Raw genomic sequence first — 17995 nt, 5'->3', positions numbered from 1 at the left:
TTGACTGAATAGCAGTGATTCTTTCTAAAACACTGGATCTACATGAATAGGCTTAAACCACCTATAGAAAAAGATTTCTCTCTTTATTCGCCAAGGCATAGACTGGTCTTTCTTTCTCCTCATCTTTGTTGGTTCTATTGGATTTGATTTGGGAATGCAGACCAGGTGCAATTTGACCTTACAAAGAGTAAAGATCCTCTTTAAAAGCCTGCTTTTGAGTGCTGCTGTTGGTTTTATTCTCACTAATGTGCTGGACCAAGAGATTTTACTGCACAAAGGAGAAAATCCAGGGTAAGTGCTTCCAGATTCTCAACGTAGCCTTCATTTATTGAAGGGCAAACAACATTACTCAATTGTCACTTGAAGCAAGTCTACCTTTCAGGCTCTTCTGACAAATCAGATCTTTTTCCAAATAAAACAACTGTGAAGGGTCTTGATGTACTTAGACAAATACTCAGTAATGTGGGTTTTTTCTATTTTTTATTTTTGGTGTATGTGTTGTGTTAGACATAGTGATAAAAGTAGGTCAAAAGCTTTTCAAATATTCAACTGCCATTGGAAATTATAAGTGTTTTCTCAGCCCATCTCTTAGACAGCACAAAAGTTCTGGCAAAATGTTTAAAATTTTTCATCAACGGCTGGACGTGTTCCCAGTAATGGTCCAGAGATTAGGATGAACCCTAATGAAGTTCCTCTGAGGAACTTCAGAGGATGAATGTTCTGTCATTAACTACTAAAACTACAATAACAAAAATCACCAAAACCAAAAATCTGGTTTTGTGAATGTGACTAGTTTTTGAAGTGTGTTTTCTTTAGAAACATATTTGCTGAGGGAGTGGTTTAAACGTCTTTCCCAGGTTTCTTAATGACCATGAAAATGCATAGGGAGAAACAGAGTCCTACTTATTACTGCCCAAAATTTTGATGGGACTAAAGGATGTTATTGTTGTTTATTAAGCAAATAAATTCTGTGTACTAAATATATGTCTGACTATTGCTTCATAATTGAAACTGATTGTTTCTTGAGTTATTAAAAAATCAAAACACAACTAGGAGTTCCCCTAATCCTTTTTAAAATAAAATATTTTTAATAGAAACAGAACAGTCAAAGTAAATGCTACTTTGAGTATTAATGCAACATGTATCTAAGAAGCTGAAAGTTCCAATACAAATGTTTCCTGAGTTAAAACTGTTGAACAAATGAGTGAGGTATCTTGGACATAATTTTGCACTTTCTCACTGGAGACCTTGTTGCATGTGTTCTTGATTTCCATCCCTCTTTCCAGCTGAACAGGGGTACTTCTGTGTAGATGAGTCTCTAGACTGTTAGTGTGTTAGAGGAAGAGTGTATTTAGTTGATGCATTATATTTACAGGGTATAAAGAATTCTTGTAAAGACTTTGTCTTGTAGTTAGGCAGAAAGGAGGCATGTGCTAATTTCATGTGTCACTTATAACTAGGCTTCTGTAACTTTTAAAATCCAATTCTTTTTCTATGTCTATTTAAGATTTTAATATAATAGATTCATTAAGAAATGAAGAGGCATGACTTTGAACAGACCAAGTCTTTTCTTTCCACATGCACAATGAATTAGTGTTGAAATACATCTGTATTTTTAGGTTGTGAGTTGTATGAAGTAGTTTGTGTGAATCACACTTGTACATTTGTGATATAGGAAATAATTTAATATGTGCATGACACTTAGTCTGCTTTATGGAGTTAAGTTCTTCATGAAGCTATGTTCCTCAGATGGACAGGGACAAATCTATTACCACAATCTACAGTCAATTCTCTAAGCACTTTTGTTGGCAGATGCATTCCATGAAAACAAGAACAGGAATTTCATGTAATTGGAAGAATAGCCTGGAAGCTTAAACATTTAACTATTTTAAGAGAGCAGGGAACTGAGGTCATGTTGTGTACCTGTGCTAGTGCCTCTGATCTCTGTTCTTAGTTTAATATACTAGAATACCCTTGTCTTTATGTCAAATATAGTAAGATATAAAGTAAGATATTTCTCTTAGAAAGTAATACCATTGAGAATGTACAAGCACCAGAAAAATACCATCTTGGCTGTAATGTTATGCTATCTTTAGGCATTCTTAGAATGGATTATCTAGACTTTGGAGAGGGGTGTGGTTTGGTGGTTTTTTTTGGTTTTTTTTGTCAGCACAGGATTCACAGACTCACTAGGTTGGAAGAGATATTGAAGACCATAAAGTCCAACTCAGCCCTAGCACTTCAACTAAACCATGGCACCGAGTGCCACATCCAGTCTTTGTTTAAACACATCCAGGGATGGTGACTCCATCACTTCCCCAGGCAGACAATTCCAGTACTTTATCAGTCTTTCCATAAAAAAACTTTTTCCTAGTATCCAACCTATATTTCCCTTGCCACAGTTTCAGACTGTGTCCACTTTTTCTGTCAGTTGCCGCCTGGAGAAAGAGACCAACCCCACCTGACTACAGCCACCTTTCAGGGAGTTGTAGAGAGTGACAAGGCCACCCCCGAGTCTCCTTTTCTCCAGGCTAAACACCCCCAGCTCCCTCAGCCATTCCTCACAGGGTTTGTGTTCCAAGCCCCTCACCAGCCTCGTTGCCTCCTCTGGATGCACTCAAGCATTTCAATGTCCTTCCTAAAATGAGGGCCCAGAACTGGACACAGCACTCAAGGAGCAGCCTCAGCAGTGCCAGGTACAAGGGAAGGATGACCTCCCTGCTCCTGCTGGCCACACCATTCCTGATCCAGGCCAGGATGCCCTTGGCCTTCTTGGCCACCAGGACACACTGCTGGCTCATGTTCAGCCAGCTGTCACCAGCACCCCCAGGTCCCTTTCTGCCTGGGCACTGCCCAGCCACACCGTCCCCAGCCTGTAATGCTGCGGGGGGTTATTGTGGCCAAAATGCAGGACTCGGCACTTGGACTTATTAAACTCCATCCCTGGGCTTTGCCCATCCATCCAACCATTCCAGGTCTCTCTGCAGAGCCCTTCTCCCTTCCAATAGATTGACACACAATCCCAGCTTAGTGTCATCTGCAAATTCACTAATGAAAGACTCAATCCCCTCATCCATGTCATCAATAAAGATATTGAGCAGAACTGGCCCCAGCACAGACACCACTGGTGACTGTCCCCAGCTGGGTGCGGCACTGTTCACCACCACTCTCTGGGCCCGGCCATCAGCCAGTTCCTAACCCAGCAAAGGGTGCTCCTGTCCAAGCCATGGGCTGCAGCTTTACCAGGAGTGTGCTGTGGGAGACAGTGTCAAAGGCATAAACATAGGCCATGTTTGTTGCTGTCTTATCACATTTTGGGAAACATAAGTATTCTATTTTCTGTGCTGTTTGTTCTTTCTAAACCACCAGGTTCTCTTTTCCCAACTCTGCTTTTAATCATAGAAATGTAATAACAGTCCAGTGTTAACTCTTCTGCTATTCTAAGGCCTGTAATGCCCCTTTAAAAGTAGTGGAGAAGACAGTCTTTTCAAAGTGAATTTGTTAAATAGTGTGTAAATTTTGATGATACCTTTTACTTTATTTATACAAATTTCAGTAGTATTAAATTCCTCTGCTGTGTTGTGCAAAATGCATTGTCAAACTGATGAAGTTGTGCAAAGTGATCTGTGAAATGCATTAACAGCATTCAGTATATGTTTAAATAATAGGCTTGTGAGAAGAATGGGGTAACACCACATAAATGTTTTCAGTTGCTGCATGTCTTGGATTTACTGATATTCTGTCAGAATTTTAGGATTTATGTTTTTCTAATTATAAGTGTGTCAGAATTTCTGGGCTGTCTGTGTCTAGGAAAAGTAAAATGGAGTAAAAATTTTCTGGGGAAAAACAAATTTGAAGAGCTTCTGTTTTGTTTCCTCAGTCTGTTTTAGTGAATTCACAACCTCTGTTAAAATAAATGTGAACTCAAAGCTACTTCTTAATTCCGTATCTAGATTGTATCTGTTGAAATAATTTTCTGTGGATGTATGCAGAGAGCAGAATTCTTGATCTGTCTTGAAACTGACTCAGTTATAAGGTGTCTTGGGACTTGCCAGGTTGAAACATGTTTGAGTATAGCTCATGGAATTTTTGGCTTCTGTAATGCATTGCTGAGGTTTTAAGATGTAGGGCAGAAGGGATGTTCTTGTATTTTGTATATAAAAGCATCTATACAACACACTACTGCGTGATTTACACTTTCTGGGGCCAAAGCCGCCTGTGCAAATCAGAGTGAAAGCAATAGACCACAATCTCCTAAATTCAAATGTGGCTTTGTTGGTGTTACCTGTTCTAATTTCAAGCAAATGTTGCTTGTTGGAGGCATTAATTTTTAAAGAAGCAGCTTGACTTGGGTTGGGTTTCCTTTTGCTTAGCTTGCAAAAGGTGGAGGTCTGGACAGTGGTTGTTCTGCCAACAGAACTTGCCTGTAGCTTACAGCATTCGTTTGGTGTTAGTATTTGTGCTAGTAACCAGCCTACAGTTGGTGCCATGTATTAATGAGATCTTTTGATATAATTTTAGATCTAAAAATGTGATAGCAGTGTAAGGAGGAAATCCCTTAAAGCTAGGCTTTTCTTTCCTTGTCTGTTCACTTTCCCCTACCCTCATTTAGATTGATTGCCATGTTCCCTTTGGGGAATCAAGTAATGTCTAATAGGAATATTGAAGCCATTTTGAATTCTAATTGCAGATGTCTAATTAGTTTCACAGTTTTGACCATTTATTTTACAAACTGCCTGTATTTTGAGACTCACAGATCTGAGTCCTGATTTCTTGGGTTGCCTAAGAAAATGAGAAGTATGTATATGTGATGAGAATGTGCAGTGGAGCTGCTTTTCTAATATTAAAAAAATGATCATTAAAATACTTCTGTTGCCAAGATCAAGCAATAAAGACTTGATCAGAAGAAAAGCTTGGGGAAGCAAATTCTGTGTCTCCCTCTTCTGGATGTGTTGGTGGTAAAGTATTGTAGTTTCTGAGTGAAACTGGAGGAAGTTTAGTTGAGGAGCATGAGTGTGGCAGTTTCAGCTCTGTCCCACTGCTTTGTCTAGCAAAGGTGTCGAAGTGCGAGCAAACCTCAGTTGATTTGCTTCAGTTTTGAATGCTTAAGTAGCAGATCTTGGTAATCTCTGATTTCTTCAATGTCTTCTGAAGTTTTAGTTTGTCCTTTTAAATACTGGTAATTTTTAAAGCTTCATATAGTTTTGAAGAAACCTGTTGTTCCCTCTGGGGCTTGGGTTGGAGCTTTAGGTGTATATACTATCTCTACTGTGACTACAGGAGTTTTGAAATGCAGGAGATTCAGTCCTTGGTATAGATATTCTTTTTTCAAGTGTGTTTCGTTCTACATGTATTAAGTAAGTTTCCAAAAAGCATGTACTGGCTATTTCTTATGTAGGGTCAAATTATTTCAACTTTTGTGATGTGGATCACTGGGGTGTACTTCATCTGTGCTATCTCCTTCACAAAGTGCATCTTCATTCATGATACTGCACTACACCTAGGCTTGTGACCTGTCCCTTGTTTGATACAAATTTCTCTACATGTTTTACTGAGTGGAAATAGTTTGAATTATTTACTTCTTGCTTTTGTCATACAAATATAAGCTGCTTTCATTTTTCTCACTTGCCACTACTACAGTGACTCTAAGTTTGTAAAACAACCAACTCTTCTGGTGCTAGAGTGTTTAAAGTTTGTTCCTTCAACTACTTGCATAGGACAGTTTGCAGGTGTTAATTACTGCAGTGTGGCATGGGGTCGTTTGCATGGAAACTTAGCAATATGTTACATTTTTAAAAATAAAAGCACCAGTGGTAGTCTTTAAACACTGCAAAATATTTGCATCTGTCGAACAAAAGCAAATTTTGAAGCTGGAAACATCATGCTACACAGCAATAATGATACTTATAAATTGTAAACGATCTCTTTAACTTCTAATATCATGTATTTCTACTCTACAATGGAGAATACTCATTAATTTTTTTTATTTTCAAGTTGCAATCTAAATTAACTGCTTCTATGTTTTCCAGACTACATTTTGCAAGATGAAGAACAGAAAGCAATGTATTCAAGATACTGAGGATCAGATGCATGAAGGCATGGAAGGTAAAGTTTGTGTGTGTGAAAATATTGAAGCATATTATTCAGGTTCAAGCTGTAAAGGTCTGATTTTTTTCATTTGCCCTCTCAATTAGTATGCTGCTTGTTTTGAAAGAAGTTTTGTAAATATAACCACTCTCTCATAATATTTGGTGTTGGCCTGTGAGGTCCCCAAATAATTTCCTGTCTCTTGTTATTACTTGTTAGCTTCTAGTAGCAAAACAAAAATGCTGATAGCAGTTACTATTCAGAGAAAACGATTATTCAGTGTAAAATTCCTTGAAGAAGAGTTCATACATTTTTGTATTCTGAAAACACTTTCTAACTAACAAAATTGGGAGCATTTTGTATTCCATGTATGTGATTAGGTAAATATTTGAAGCTATTCAGATTAAGGTAATTCTAAGACAGAAAAACTAAAGGTAGACCGTATATATATATGTAAGGTAATGAATATAGAATATGTTGGTGTAATTTAAGTCATGGAGAGAGTGCAAGCACACAAGGAGAAAGAACGCAGGAGAATTATGTCTAAATGACTACATGACCAAGAGGAAACACTGTGATACCTGCTTTATTGAAATATCCCTCTAATTAATTTTTCTTTGTTTTGATGGCAAAGACTGGTACTGTAGTCTGTGAAATAAGTTGCTTAGCTTTCTTCATCTGAAATGCAGTTTTCTGTAGTTGCAAGCAAGTTGAATTCAAATTTTCAGGTCTAATGCAGCCAAGAAGCTGGCCAGAGGAGTACTTGATAGAATTCTTACTTCTTTATTATTCAAATCTAGAAGGACTTTGTTTCAAAAACTGTCAAAACTTCTAAGTGTCAGTGTTAATAATACCAGGTGAAGAAAATGACGAAAGCTGTTCCTGTTCTGCGTTATTGTATGATGGCAACACGTGCCCTATCTGTCTGAACTGCCTTCTAGAACAAGAGATTGGGTTTCCTGAGAACTGCAGTCATACCTTCTGCATGACTTGTATTCTTAAATGGGCTGAGGTAAGAATGAGCACCAAGGTGTGTTTTTATTTTTCAGTGGAATCTATTGCATCAATACCTACTGATATTTTTTTTCCTTAAAGTTACAGATTTTGGCTTTGCACAGAAGTGTTCAGTGACCAATTTTTAAATAGATTTTGGGAAACTTTGTTCTTAATGTGATAAAGTATTTTGACTTTCTTTCACTAGACAATTTTACTTACTATAGTAACTTAATGGTTGCTTGAGATTAGTGATAAGTAAACAGTGGTGTTGGCTGTTTGGAAGATCAGACAGTATTACATACATACATACTTTAACATTGCATTGTTATTAGCTTAATCTTTGTGATAACCCTTAGGCTGTTTGCCATAGTGTCAACTCAGGGCTGGGACCAACATGTATTCATGTTAGTCTACAAAATGAGTGATACAACTTTAGTTTTCTACCTGTAAAGACAATTCAGCTAAAAGCTTTACTGCTGTTTTGGAAAAAAAGTCATTTAATGATAGCTGGTTTTTGTTCTATGTCAATAACTTAGTAGATAGTTCTGGAACATTAAAGAAAAATGACTGGAACAAATCCTTGATGACCTTCTTCTATTTAGTCCTTTTTCCCTCACCTATGTTATGCAATCAGTGCATTTAGTCTGGAGTCTTTACCTTTCCTGTAACTTTTCCAATTATCAGTATAAAACACCAAATTAATTTTGCTTTGTACTAGGACAAGCAGGGGTTGCTGCCTTTTGCCCTGCTTTTATGGACTTGAATTAGTTTGTCTCTTTAGTGAGACCACTGTTTGGTTTCTTTGCAATATCATTTGTTTAAAGCAAATTATGATTTTGGTTGCAGTATTCCCTTTAGAACATTGGTATCACTTGTTTGGTATGTATATATGCGATATGCTTATTCATGTTATGTTTTAACTTTAATTTTTTTTGCTATTTATTAGTGAAAGCCAGTGGTAACACAATTCTCTGAAGAATTTTTATGATCTTTAGAGTATTAAAAAAAAGGTTATTATATTGAAATTACTTTTGATTTACAAACCAGATAATAAACAGTTTCCTGATGCCAGATTTTCTGTTTTGCATTTGATTCATTGGAGCAATTTGATTTGTAAGGGAAGAGGAAATTCTCGCCTATAATTTTATCCTGAGTGACTTAGGTGGTTGCTATAATGACAGCTGAAAAGCATTAAGCAGTGACATGCACAGGGAAGCAGTACAGTATATTGGCTTGCTGCTGGATTTGAGTTTATTCACATCTAACAGATGCTTTTAAGCCCAATGATGAAGAGAAATTTTCTTGTTCTAAAGGGGCAGGTGAATGATACGACATTTTTCTTGTCACATAAATTTTATTTTTTGTGGTCTGAGGTGCTATTCAAATAGAATAAAAGCAACTTCTTTTAAAAGTTGACAGGTGAAGTAGATGTGATGTCATAAAAAAAGATGTGGGGGTGTTTCTAAAGCTGCATGAGACTGCTGCTGCTGCTTTTCATTAGATCAGATAGGTAAAACCAGCCCGGCTTCCTTTTCTGAGGTTACTTGACAGCCAGGTCTGTTGAGTTCATGGAACTCCACGGATTAATCTAATAGTTCTAATTAAAAGTAAAGTGACAAGATAAGTGTTGAAACCTTGGTGACAATTCGGAGGCTTCAGCTGTGAGAAGCAGATGAGCTTCTACAGATTTGAATGATAGAAAAATATTATAAGCATGTTACCATTTAAAATGTGTTGATGCTGTGTGAGTTTTGCCTGTTACTAATATTTAGTAACTGAAGATGTTCTTTTTTGAGAAATATTGCATTAGGGTTAACTTTTTCTGGTTCTTGGTTGATCATAACTATAATTTAAGTCATTCTGAGTAATGAAGATGTAAAAAAGATACAAAAATTACCTGCTGTACACTGGCTGATTCTGGGTAAAGATTAAGTATTTTTTGAGTATTAACAAATTGCTTTTAGAAATGGTATTTTCTTTAAGTGCTGGAGGAAAACAAAATTGAGAATAAAATGATTGAATTAAATCTTAAAAAAAATACTAATATTCACATTATTTGATATAATGTGTTCTTCTGTGTATCTCAGTTCTGCTCCGTACATTTAGAGGCTTTGCCAGCAGTCTGTGTTTAAGTTGGGTATTTTATTTTTCTGTGTTGCATCTGGACTACAAATATGACAGGATAAGCTGCTTCTTTAAACTGTTGTTTTCAAATTGAACATAATCATTGTTCTCCTGAGAGTTTATGGCTTTTTTATACAACTGTGTAGATTCTAATCAAAATCAGGGTAGTTTAGGCAAAACTGCTCCCTTTTCAATCTACAGGAGATTTTCAACATTGCAACTGCAGTAAAGTGTCCTGTACCAGCAGATCTTCCGTCTGAATGCAGCAGCCATAACACTTTGAGCATCTTACTTTTTAAGGAGTGAGAGAATATAGATGAAAAAAAAAAAACAAACTTAAAAGCAATATATAAAAATCACCTTTATTCCAAAGGCTAAAGAAGAGTAGAAAACTTTGCATGGAACAGGTCTAATACATTAGATTCTGTTGGCTAAATCTGAACATATTGTTTCAGAATTAAATGGCTTTAGATTGAGTCAGAACTGTATTTTCTTTCCCTTTGAAAAAAGATGTCTAAATCATAAAAGAAGAGTGAGGGGCAGATCAAGAATCCTCACAAAGGAGTTAATCTTCAGAGTAACTTTTTAATATGTCCCCTGAATTGTTCTGTTCTCTTTGGCTGTTAATTGTGGCATTTGAGAGCATTGCTATGGACAGAATCAGCTGCCTATGCTGTTCAACTCCTCTGTACTATTAGACTGTCAACTTGTGTGCCTTTGGCCATACTAACTAGTGCTCTCCCAGTCCCTTCTGGGGGCTGTTCTCAGAAGATTAACATGAAGATTAACATAAATGTTTGTCATCCTGTGCCAGCTGTCAACAACTTCTGTAAACCGACATGGTGTAATTTACTAATGAAGACTTTCGAGCTTGAGGCTTTGTATTCCAGTGAGTCTTTGCTGGAAGATCATAAAAAGTAGAAGATGCTAAATCAGGAGCTGAGGTTACTGGACACACCCTTCAGTGGGAATGTAGAAGGACAGTGTAAGCAAAGGGTTGCTTTCAGTGTAAAGAGCATATATGTGGTAACATTACTCTGGCCACATAAAAAAAAGGGAGAGGGTCTAGCCAACAACAAAAATTCCCTATCTAGAGTCTTCAAACACCACCAGTAATGTCATGTTACACCAAAGGAAGCAATTAAGGAAGCAATTAGATTAACGTGTTTCTGTCATCTGTAATACTATTAGTATATTAATACTACTTGGGTCAAAACTAATTTCTTAAACTTTTTTTCTGATAAACTTGTATTTTGTTTTTCCATTGGTAAGCACATGTTTTAGTTTATAATTATTGGTTCTGAAAGGATTTAAGTTAAATTGATACAAAGAAAAGGTAACTAGGCATCTGTGGCAAGCATGCACAAAGTTGTTAACACTGCCTCAGCTAAGACAACTGCTTTAGCAGCTGCTTTAGCACCTGTGGTGTCTTGCCTGTATGCACTGGAGAAAAATATATTTGTTTTTCTATTCTATTCAAAGAAAACAGTCTTAGAAAGAATAAATATTTACTTTACTGTAGGCTTCTTAGCTTTCTTTCTGTTCTTCAGAGTGCTAAGAAATGTACTGGAGATTTCTATCTCTGTTCTTCTATTAATTCCTTTCATGAGCTGTCATGAGAGATGAGTGTTGAAGAAAAGATTCAGTGTGTTGTCTGCATTATTACAATGTTTGTGTAACAGACATTGATTTGAGTGACCCTCACCTATTAAGCTTATTTATCTCATGCTCTGGTCTTGGTTTCCAACATTATTTTTTCCCCATCTGGAGAATTTGAAAGTGGAGTATGTACAGTCATTAATTCTCCAAAGCATTGGGGCATATTCAGGTAGGCCCTGTACAGGATCTGTGATTAACTAAATAAAACTAAGCAGTTGACACAAAGAACTGTCTTGCAGTGTGTTTCTAGTGGATGTTCTTAGGTGTTTTATTCATAGATTTTGATGATCAGTTCTTAGAGTAGTCATTGTCTTTGTGCTCATACAAGGTTTGGATCATTGAGTATGTGGAGTATACTACTGCAGATGCATATTCTTCTGAGGTTAAGGAGAGTTACCTGTATAGTAACTTGGATTCTTAATGTGTATGCTTTCAGATCTGGATTCTTTTTTTCTGAAGGATATAGGAAGGAATCAGCTTAAGTGGCAGCAATCTCCACACTGATCTGCAGTACAGAGCATTGTGGGCAAGATTTAAGATGACACTAATGAACAAAACGTGGATTGTGTTCAAAGAAACACAACCTAAAACTCTGAACAGAATAGTGGAAGAAACCTTATTGTTCAAGTACACCCAAAGTGATCTATATGTAGACCGTTCATCTGAGAACTGATGTTTAGAAAAACTGTATTAATCAAATTGTGTTAGAAAGTGTAGATTTTAGATACCTTTTTGCAAATTACACATTTACGTTGTAGCATACAGTTGTTCTTGGCTATTTCCCTGCTTAAGCAGGGGGGCTGGGCAAGATGACTTGCAGAGATCTCTTCCAACCTCATCCACTTGGTGATTTTGCAAGAACATTTGTGTAGCAACTTATGAATGCTAGTGCTGTTGAGTTGCAGTGCAAGTGTCTGAGTGGTTTTCATTTTACTCCAGTTCTTCCAATAGTGTCAATACAATTAAACTTAATTTGTCAACACTTTATGGCAATTTTGAATTGGAACTTAATAACTAGCCAGCTGTGTCATGTAGGTAGAGAGAAGAGAGGTGTTTAGATTTGTAACAAAGTAGTCTACTGATTAGCTGTTAAAACTGTAATCTGTTCTTTTGCACTCTATACCATTCCTATCAGTGATTTTTCCATCCAAAAAAGACTTGTCAGAAATAGTGCTTTCTTAAAGTATAACTATAAAACCTTAAAATGTACTTGCTTTTTAAAAGTAGACTGAAAAAAAGTAATGGTAAGTTTTTACATGCTTCTAGAAAATAGTGCATTTTCTGATGTCTTTCTACTTTAATTAAATTGTGGAGAGGGTGTTTCTCACTACATGTGGTGTAATGGTCTCCCTGTTCACTGAAGCTGGAGGTGTTACTGTGGGCTGTTTGCTGTACTGTTATTATAAGGTGAAGTGAAATATACAGACATTGCTTTAACAGTCTAAAAAGTCTGAATTTAGTTAGGAGAATCTGGTATTATTTGTGTTTAACAGATTATCTAAAAGTGCAGGATAATGTTTCTTTTTGTATCAGCTTTTCAATATAAAATTTGGAGAACAGACTTTATTATGAGACACTTGAAGAAAAAAATTTGGGGGAAAAAAATTTACTGCAGCAACTTCAATTCTGTACTTTCATGTTGTTACTACTTGTTATGAAACCTCATAACATGGAACTTGATGAGATGGGGATAATCTGTCAAAGTTATCAGCCAAATATGTTTTGGGGTTAGCTTGCACCTGTTTGTATAGCTTTCTGAAAATTCCTAGCTGGAATATAATAACTGCTTCTGCCTTTTGTTTACCTCACTTCATTCAAATGCTGTTTAAAGTGATGCTGTTAAAATATGGGACAATTGCTCCTTGAGTTTAGACACCACTGTTCTGTGTCACTTTAGCAGTTACAGGAAGATAGAAATTAAGTTATGCCTGTGGAGCTAAAGTAAGATTTTTCTAGTGGCTCATAAAAAACAAATAAAATACAATAAAGTTGTTTGGTGTTTTTATTTGAAAAACGAAACATATTCCTTGTGGATAACTTTCCAGGGCTTGCAGATTTTTGTGAATGCTTATGTATTTTATGAAGTGAATTCTTCAGATATCACAGGACAGGTGAAAGAATGAATTACTGTGGAGTAATTACCCAGTTTAACAGGAAAACTCTCAATAGTTTCATGTGGAGAATAAAACATTCCAAGACATTTTGAAGTGTGCTGAGCTAGTAGTGTGTGCTTTTCCAAGGAAAGAGCTGCTCAGAAGCAAAGCGAGCACTAATACCAGCGCTGAGGTTCTAATGATAATGATGATTACATTAAGTACTACATGTTCTGATTTTTAAAGATATGGTGAAGAAAGATGTTCTAAAAGTCTGTGGTTCTTCTAAGGTTATGATACATTTCACATGCCTTCTCCCTTGCGTACAATAAAAGTGGTAGCTGATCCTCAAACTTGTTCCATCTCATCATCTTCTTTCTTGTTTTAAATGTTCTTTATCAAAAAGTACAGTGTACATTCACTGTTACTTACAATGTTCCCTGAATGGAAACCTCAGAAGATTGGAATTGCTAGCCTGCCTTTGATGGAAAAAGACTCAATACCTTTGTTACCTGACCCATGTTCTCAAAAAACATAAGAGATGAGTTAAAGGTCACCACTCATCATAATTGCTTCTTGCAATGAATGTTGACTTTTTTTACCTTTATTCCTTTCTTTAGCAGTATAAATCATGTCTTGATGTTGGGAAAAGGGATAGGGGGAAGAACTTGGGGGTTTTTATTCCATTTTTTCCAACATTTTAAAGGTTTGATTTTATTTGTTAGCAGACAGGTGAGAGCTGATGCATGTTTAGATAGAAGTAATCTCTAGTTTCCCTCGGGGTACCCAACAACTGTACTCTACCTGGGGACTGGGGGTGTACAACTAAATGTCCCGAGTCTACTGGAATTTCTCATGTGATAATGTTGTCAGCATACAGAAAATGGTAAGACTACAAAAAGTGACAGAGTAGGAGTGGAAAGAGCATCTGCTGTTTCTGAACATACTGGAGCCTAATGGTAGTTTTTGACTCTTTCAGAATGTTTTCCTCCCTTTTTACCACTGTGTTAAACTGTATTAAGTTGTTAAACATGGGTTCAGAAGAACTGAGCATTGAACATCTTTCTAGTGGAGCAAAAACAGTTGTTATTTGAATTGCTGCTAGTAATGCTTAGTATTTTATGATACTGTATTACAGTGAATAATGTAACTTTCAGTGACTTAAACTTTGGAAGATAACTTGACACTCATGTAAATTTAATGTAGGAAGAGATTGCATTGGATTCATTTCAGCTAAGGTAGATCCTGAAGTGAGAAAAAAAAACGGCTAAGAAAAATAACTTCCTCCTACCTATCTTTTACAGTCTGGTATATATAAGAATGAAAATAAGTATGTACCTTGATGTTTGCAGTGGATTCAGAAACTCCAGTGCATTGCATGCTATCAAATATCCCAATGGAACATTGCACTACTATGTTACTGTGGGTTAGTGTGCCTTGACTACAGGACAAGAACTGTGTTCATTATCCGAGTCCTTAGGGAGCTGGCTTAATTACCCAATATGCTTTTGTTTTCTGGGGCCATGACACTGTAGAGAACAGTGGTATCCCCCAAAACAGGAAGTTTTTAGTTAGGACAAAATACCAGAGCATCGAAGGGCAGGTGATGGCTTTAACTTTTTTTTTTTTGTTGTTGTTTGTTTGTTTGATTGATGGGTTTGGGTTTTTTTTTAAATCAGTCTTATTTGGTTCTATCTACTTCAGTTGAAATCAGAAGCTCAGAAACTTCCTGAATGCTCCATGTTTGGGGGCTGGTATGTGAAAAAGAAGTTGAACATTCCTTGAAATTGTGAAAAGAACAGAATTAACTGGAAAATTAGACGGCCCGATGAAAAGACAGGAATGAAGTTCATAACTGGATTTTGGGGCAGAGTCCATATGCAGGTTTTTCCTGCCTGCCTATGTAGTTCTAGTATGGCATCTTGTTTGCATAAAGACCCTGTAGCTCTCTAAATTGCAGAAATTATATGCCTCTTCAGGGCATGCAGTTACTCTACTGGTTGTTGTTCAGTGAATGAGTTAGGGCTGGAGACTGGGTGTGTGTTATGGTTTTATATTTTGCTTTACAAATGTTGCACTGAGCCTCTGAAGGCCAGTGGAATTAAGGTGGGTGTGGAGGGTGTAATGATGACAAAACCTCCAAACCAAACAAAAAACCATGCCCCCACAGCAACCAGGTCTGGAATTAAAAGGAAAAAAGAATGCTCTCACAGCAAAAGTTAATATCTAATGTGGCTTTTTCTTAAAGCTGATTTACTACGTGATCCACTTATGTGGCGCTTCAGTTGAAATTTCCCATTTCCGTGGTTAATTATGTGTTACTGTTCTGTGTTTATCTGTAGTGCAATAAGAGAGCGTTTAGGTGATCAGGGGAAAACAATAAATGGCTATTTCCATCAAACAGTAGAGTAAAATAGCCTTCAGTTCCCTTTTCTTGAAAATTGATTTGTAAAACTTCAGATGTGTTACATGTGGGAATCTGTTGTCTGCTGACTGCAACAAAAGAGATTATAACCTTTTTGCATTACCAGTTTTATGTTTTGGGGAAGACAAAATGCAACACACTTCCTGTTGAAAATAGAATTAAGAAATAAAATGGTAGTACAATATGAAATGTAGAGGATGTTTGCATACTATTATGCTTTTCAGTGTGTTATCAACATTAATCTTACACAGAATCCAAAGCAGTGTACCAGCTATTAAGAAAAATCAGTTTTATCCCAGTCAAAATCAGGACACATTGGTATAAAATCAGTTACCTAAAGGGAATTAAAAGACCAGAAAATGGAGGTAACTTGATGTAAAATACATTAAATGCTTTTCCTTTTTTAAACACAACTTCTGGGTTATATTTTTGTTTCCTTTAGATTTTTTCTGGAAAAGCAATCTGCTTATATAAAACAAAATACTGAGTGTATGAATAATGTGTCCAAATGCATTCTTACTGTGAACAAATTGGGATTTTGTGTGCTTCTGTAAGCTATTATAATAGTGAATAAAACTTTAGAAAATTAGGACTTCTCTTAGCTCATTATCACATTTGTAATAAGAAAAATAAATTTTCAGACACAGGCTTCATGTCCTATTGATCGCAGACCATTTCAAGCAGTGTGCAGGCTGGATGCATTGGATAAGCAGATAAAGGTATGTTCCAGACTTATTTTCTTAAATAACTTCCCTTGTAGGAACGTCCAAGTTATGCTGCTGCTTTTTATTCATGTAAAATGAAAAGCATTGTGTTAAATAAGCTTTCCTAAAAAGTAATTACTGTTTCAATGTTTCCATTACATATTTGAAGCTAGGAATTATTCTTAATTATTTTTTCAGAGCAAGTATTTACCATAGTAATAATAACCATAAAACTGTTGTTGCTACTTTTTAGTATCTGTGAGCATTCATGATACATCCAAGAAGTATAGTAATTGGTCTCAGTGTTTTTTAAACTAGGTTTTGTAAACAACTGCTATACCAATTATATTAAATGTTGCCCTTTTTTTTATGCTGAGGTGAATCTTCTGTGTTCACATCCTCCAATTCCCAGACAAAAACACATAAAGGCAATAGGAATCAATGTTAAACGTTCGACCAAAATCTGAATATTTTTCAGTTCTGAATTCTTAAAAATACTGATATGGAGAGTAGTTTATCAAGTAGGAAGAAACCTGTTCTGATAGTTGATCTTGAAAATGCATATAGAAAGATGCTGATAATTCCATGTACAATTTGGAAATTTTGTGATGAAATTATGCTTATGAGGATTCATAAGCTGCTGGTCTTGCACTTTGTGATATTTAGAAAACAGGCTTCCATTACTCATTTCTTGTACTTCTGGAGGCCCAGGCATTCACCTGTAAAGGAGCCATGCTGGCAACTAGGGATGATTCCTTCTCATAGGAAACCATGCTTGCATATTTTGTCTTCTTTATTTTTGAAGAATCAAGGAAGGAATTGAAATGGGATAAACTGAAGTTTACATTTGGAAAAGTGTAAAGACTGTATCATAATACAGTTTGAAAGATTGTCTCTTCACAGAATTGCAGTGTAAACAGTTGGGCAGAGGAAAAGAAGAGCCACTGGGGCCGTAGGAATAGATGGAATGTGTACCAAAATATACAGACACAGCAGTCAGCATCATCAGTGGTGCTATCAGGAGACCGGCAGCTTTCTCTTCATGATATTCAGAATTAGAATGCTAATATGTTAAGGGATTGCATAAAAAGCCAGATTTTGGGGATGAGGAAATAAAGTTTCAATTACAAATAACTTCAGAGTGTGAAATAAAAGCTGTATTGCTCTCAGTGCTTTTGAGATGTGAAAAAAACCTCAGTGTTGTGAAGTTATTTTACTCTAGAAGAAAATTGGATGTCTTTTAATTATGAGGAAACATTAAGTTGAGTGGTAGTTCAGCATTTTCCCAAGGTGAACGTTGTGTATTCTGAACAACCAACTTAGTTTTAAAAAACTTAGCTTACAGATTCTTAATGGAAACTAGTGCTTAGCTCTGAGACACTTGCCATAGCAATCAGAACATTCAGGGATTTTTTCATCCTGTGAACTTAGTAAGCATCTCAGGCATTGTCAATAACATATCAAGGTGTAGGTTTTTTCTATTTTATGAAAAACAAATGAAAAATACAATCTCCAAACTGTGACATCAATGTCAATCTACTTCAAAAGAAGTAAAATTTGAAGTGTTTTCTAGTTCTTCTGTTTGAGTTTAATTTCTGTACAGACTTGAAGAGACTTTGTATGAATTTAAAGCCCAGGTGTCATGACATTCTAGATTGGATTGATTCTGTTTTACAACACAGGTTCAGGTTACAAAACAGCTAAGGAGGAAGGAGGAAGAGGAAAACTGTGCCTGCAGTAAGGAAACTTACACCCATGTGAAGATGAGAAGTTTTGTGAGGTTGGTCGGCCATGTAATTTCAAGCATTTGAATTGGAATATTCAAAAGAAATAAAATCAAATGGTTTAACATGTACAGCCTGAAAATTTTGTAAAATTATTTTTATTTTAAAATATGTTAATTTTCA

The 17995-nt window shown here is 36.1% G+C and overlaps 1 protein-coding gene across 5 annotated transcripts in view; it reads left to right on the top strand.

The window, feature by feature from the left end:
• Window positions 1-17995, top strand: part of SCAF11 (SR-related CTD associated factor 11) — a 50918-nt gene that overhangs the window by 11061 nt on the left and 21862 nt on the right. For all 5 annotated transcript variants that reach the window (XM_021547441.4, XM_085570254.1, XM_085570253.1 and 2 more), the window contains 4 exons: window positions 6030-6105; window positions 6945-7099; window positions 16026-16103; window positions 17771-17868. In XM_021547441.4, the coding sequence (XP_021403116.3) occupies window positions 6045-6105; window positions 6945-7099; window positions 16026-16103; window positions 17771-17868 (392 nt within the window). In that variant the 5' untranslated portion in view covers window positions 6030-6044. The remainder of the gene's footprint in view (window positions 1-6029; window positions 6106-6944; window positions 7100-16025; window positions 16104-17770; window positions 17869-17995) is intronic.

This window comes from Lonchura striata, chromosome 1A (genome assembly GCF_050655825.1).
Source record: "Lonchura striata isolate lonStrDom1 chromosome 1A, ASM5065582v1, whole genome shotgun sequence".
Taxonomy (NCBI): domain Eukaryota; kingdom Metazoa; phylum Chordata; class Aves; order Passeriformes; family Estrildidae; genus Lonchura; species Lonchura striata.
This window is presented reverse-complemented; position numbering and strand designations above follow the sequence as displayed.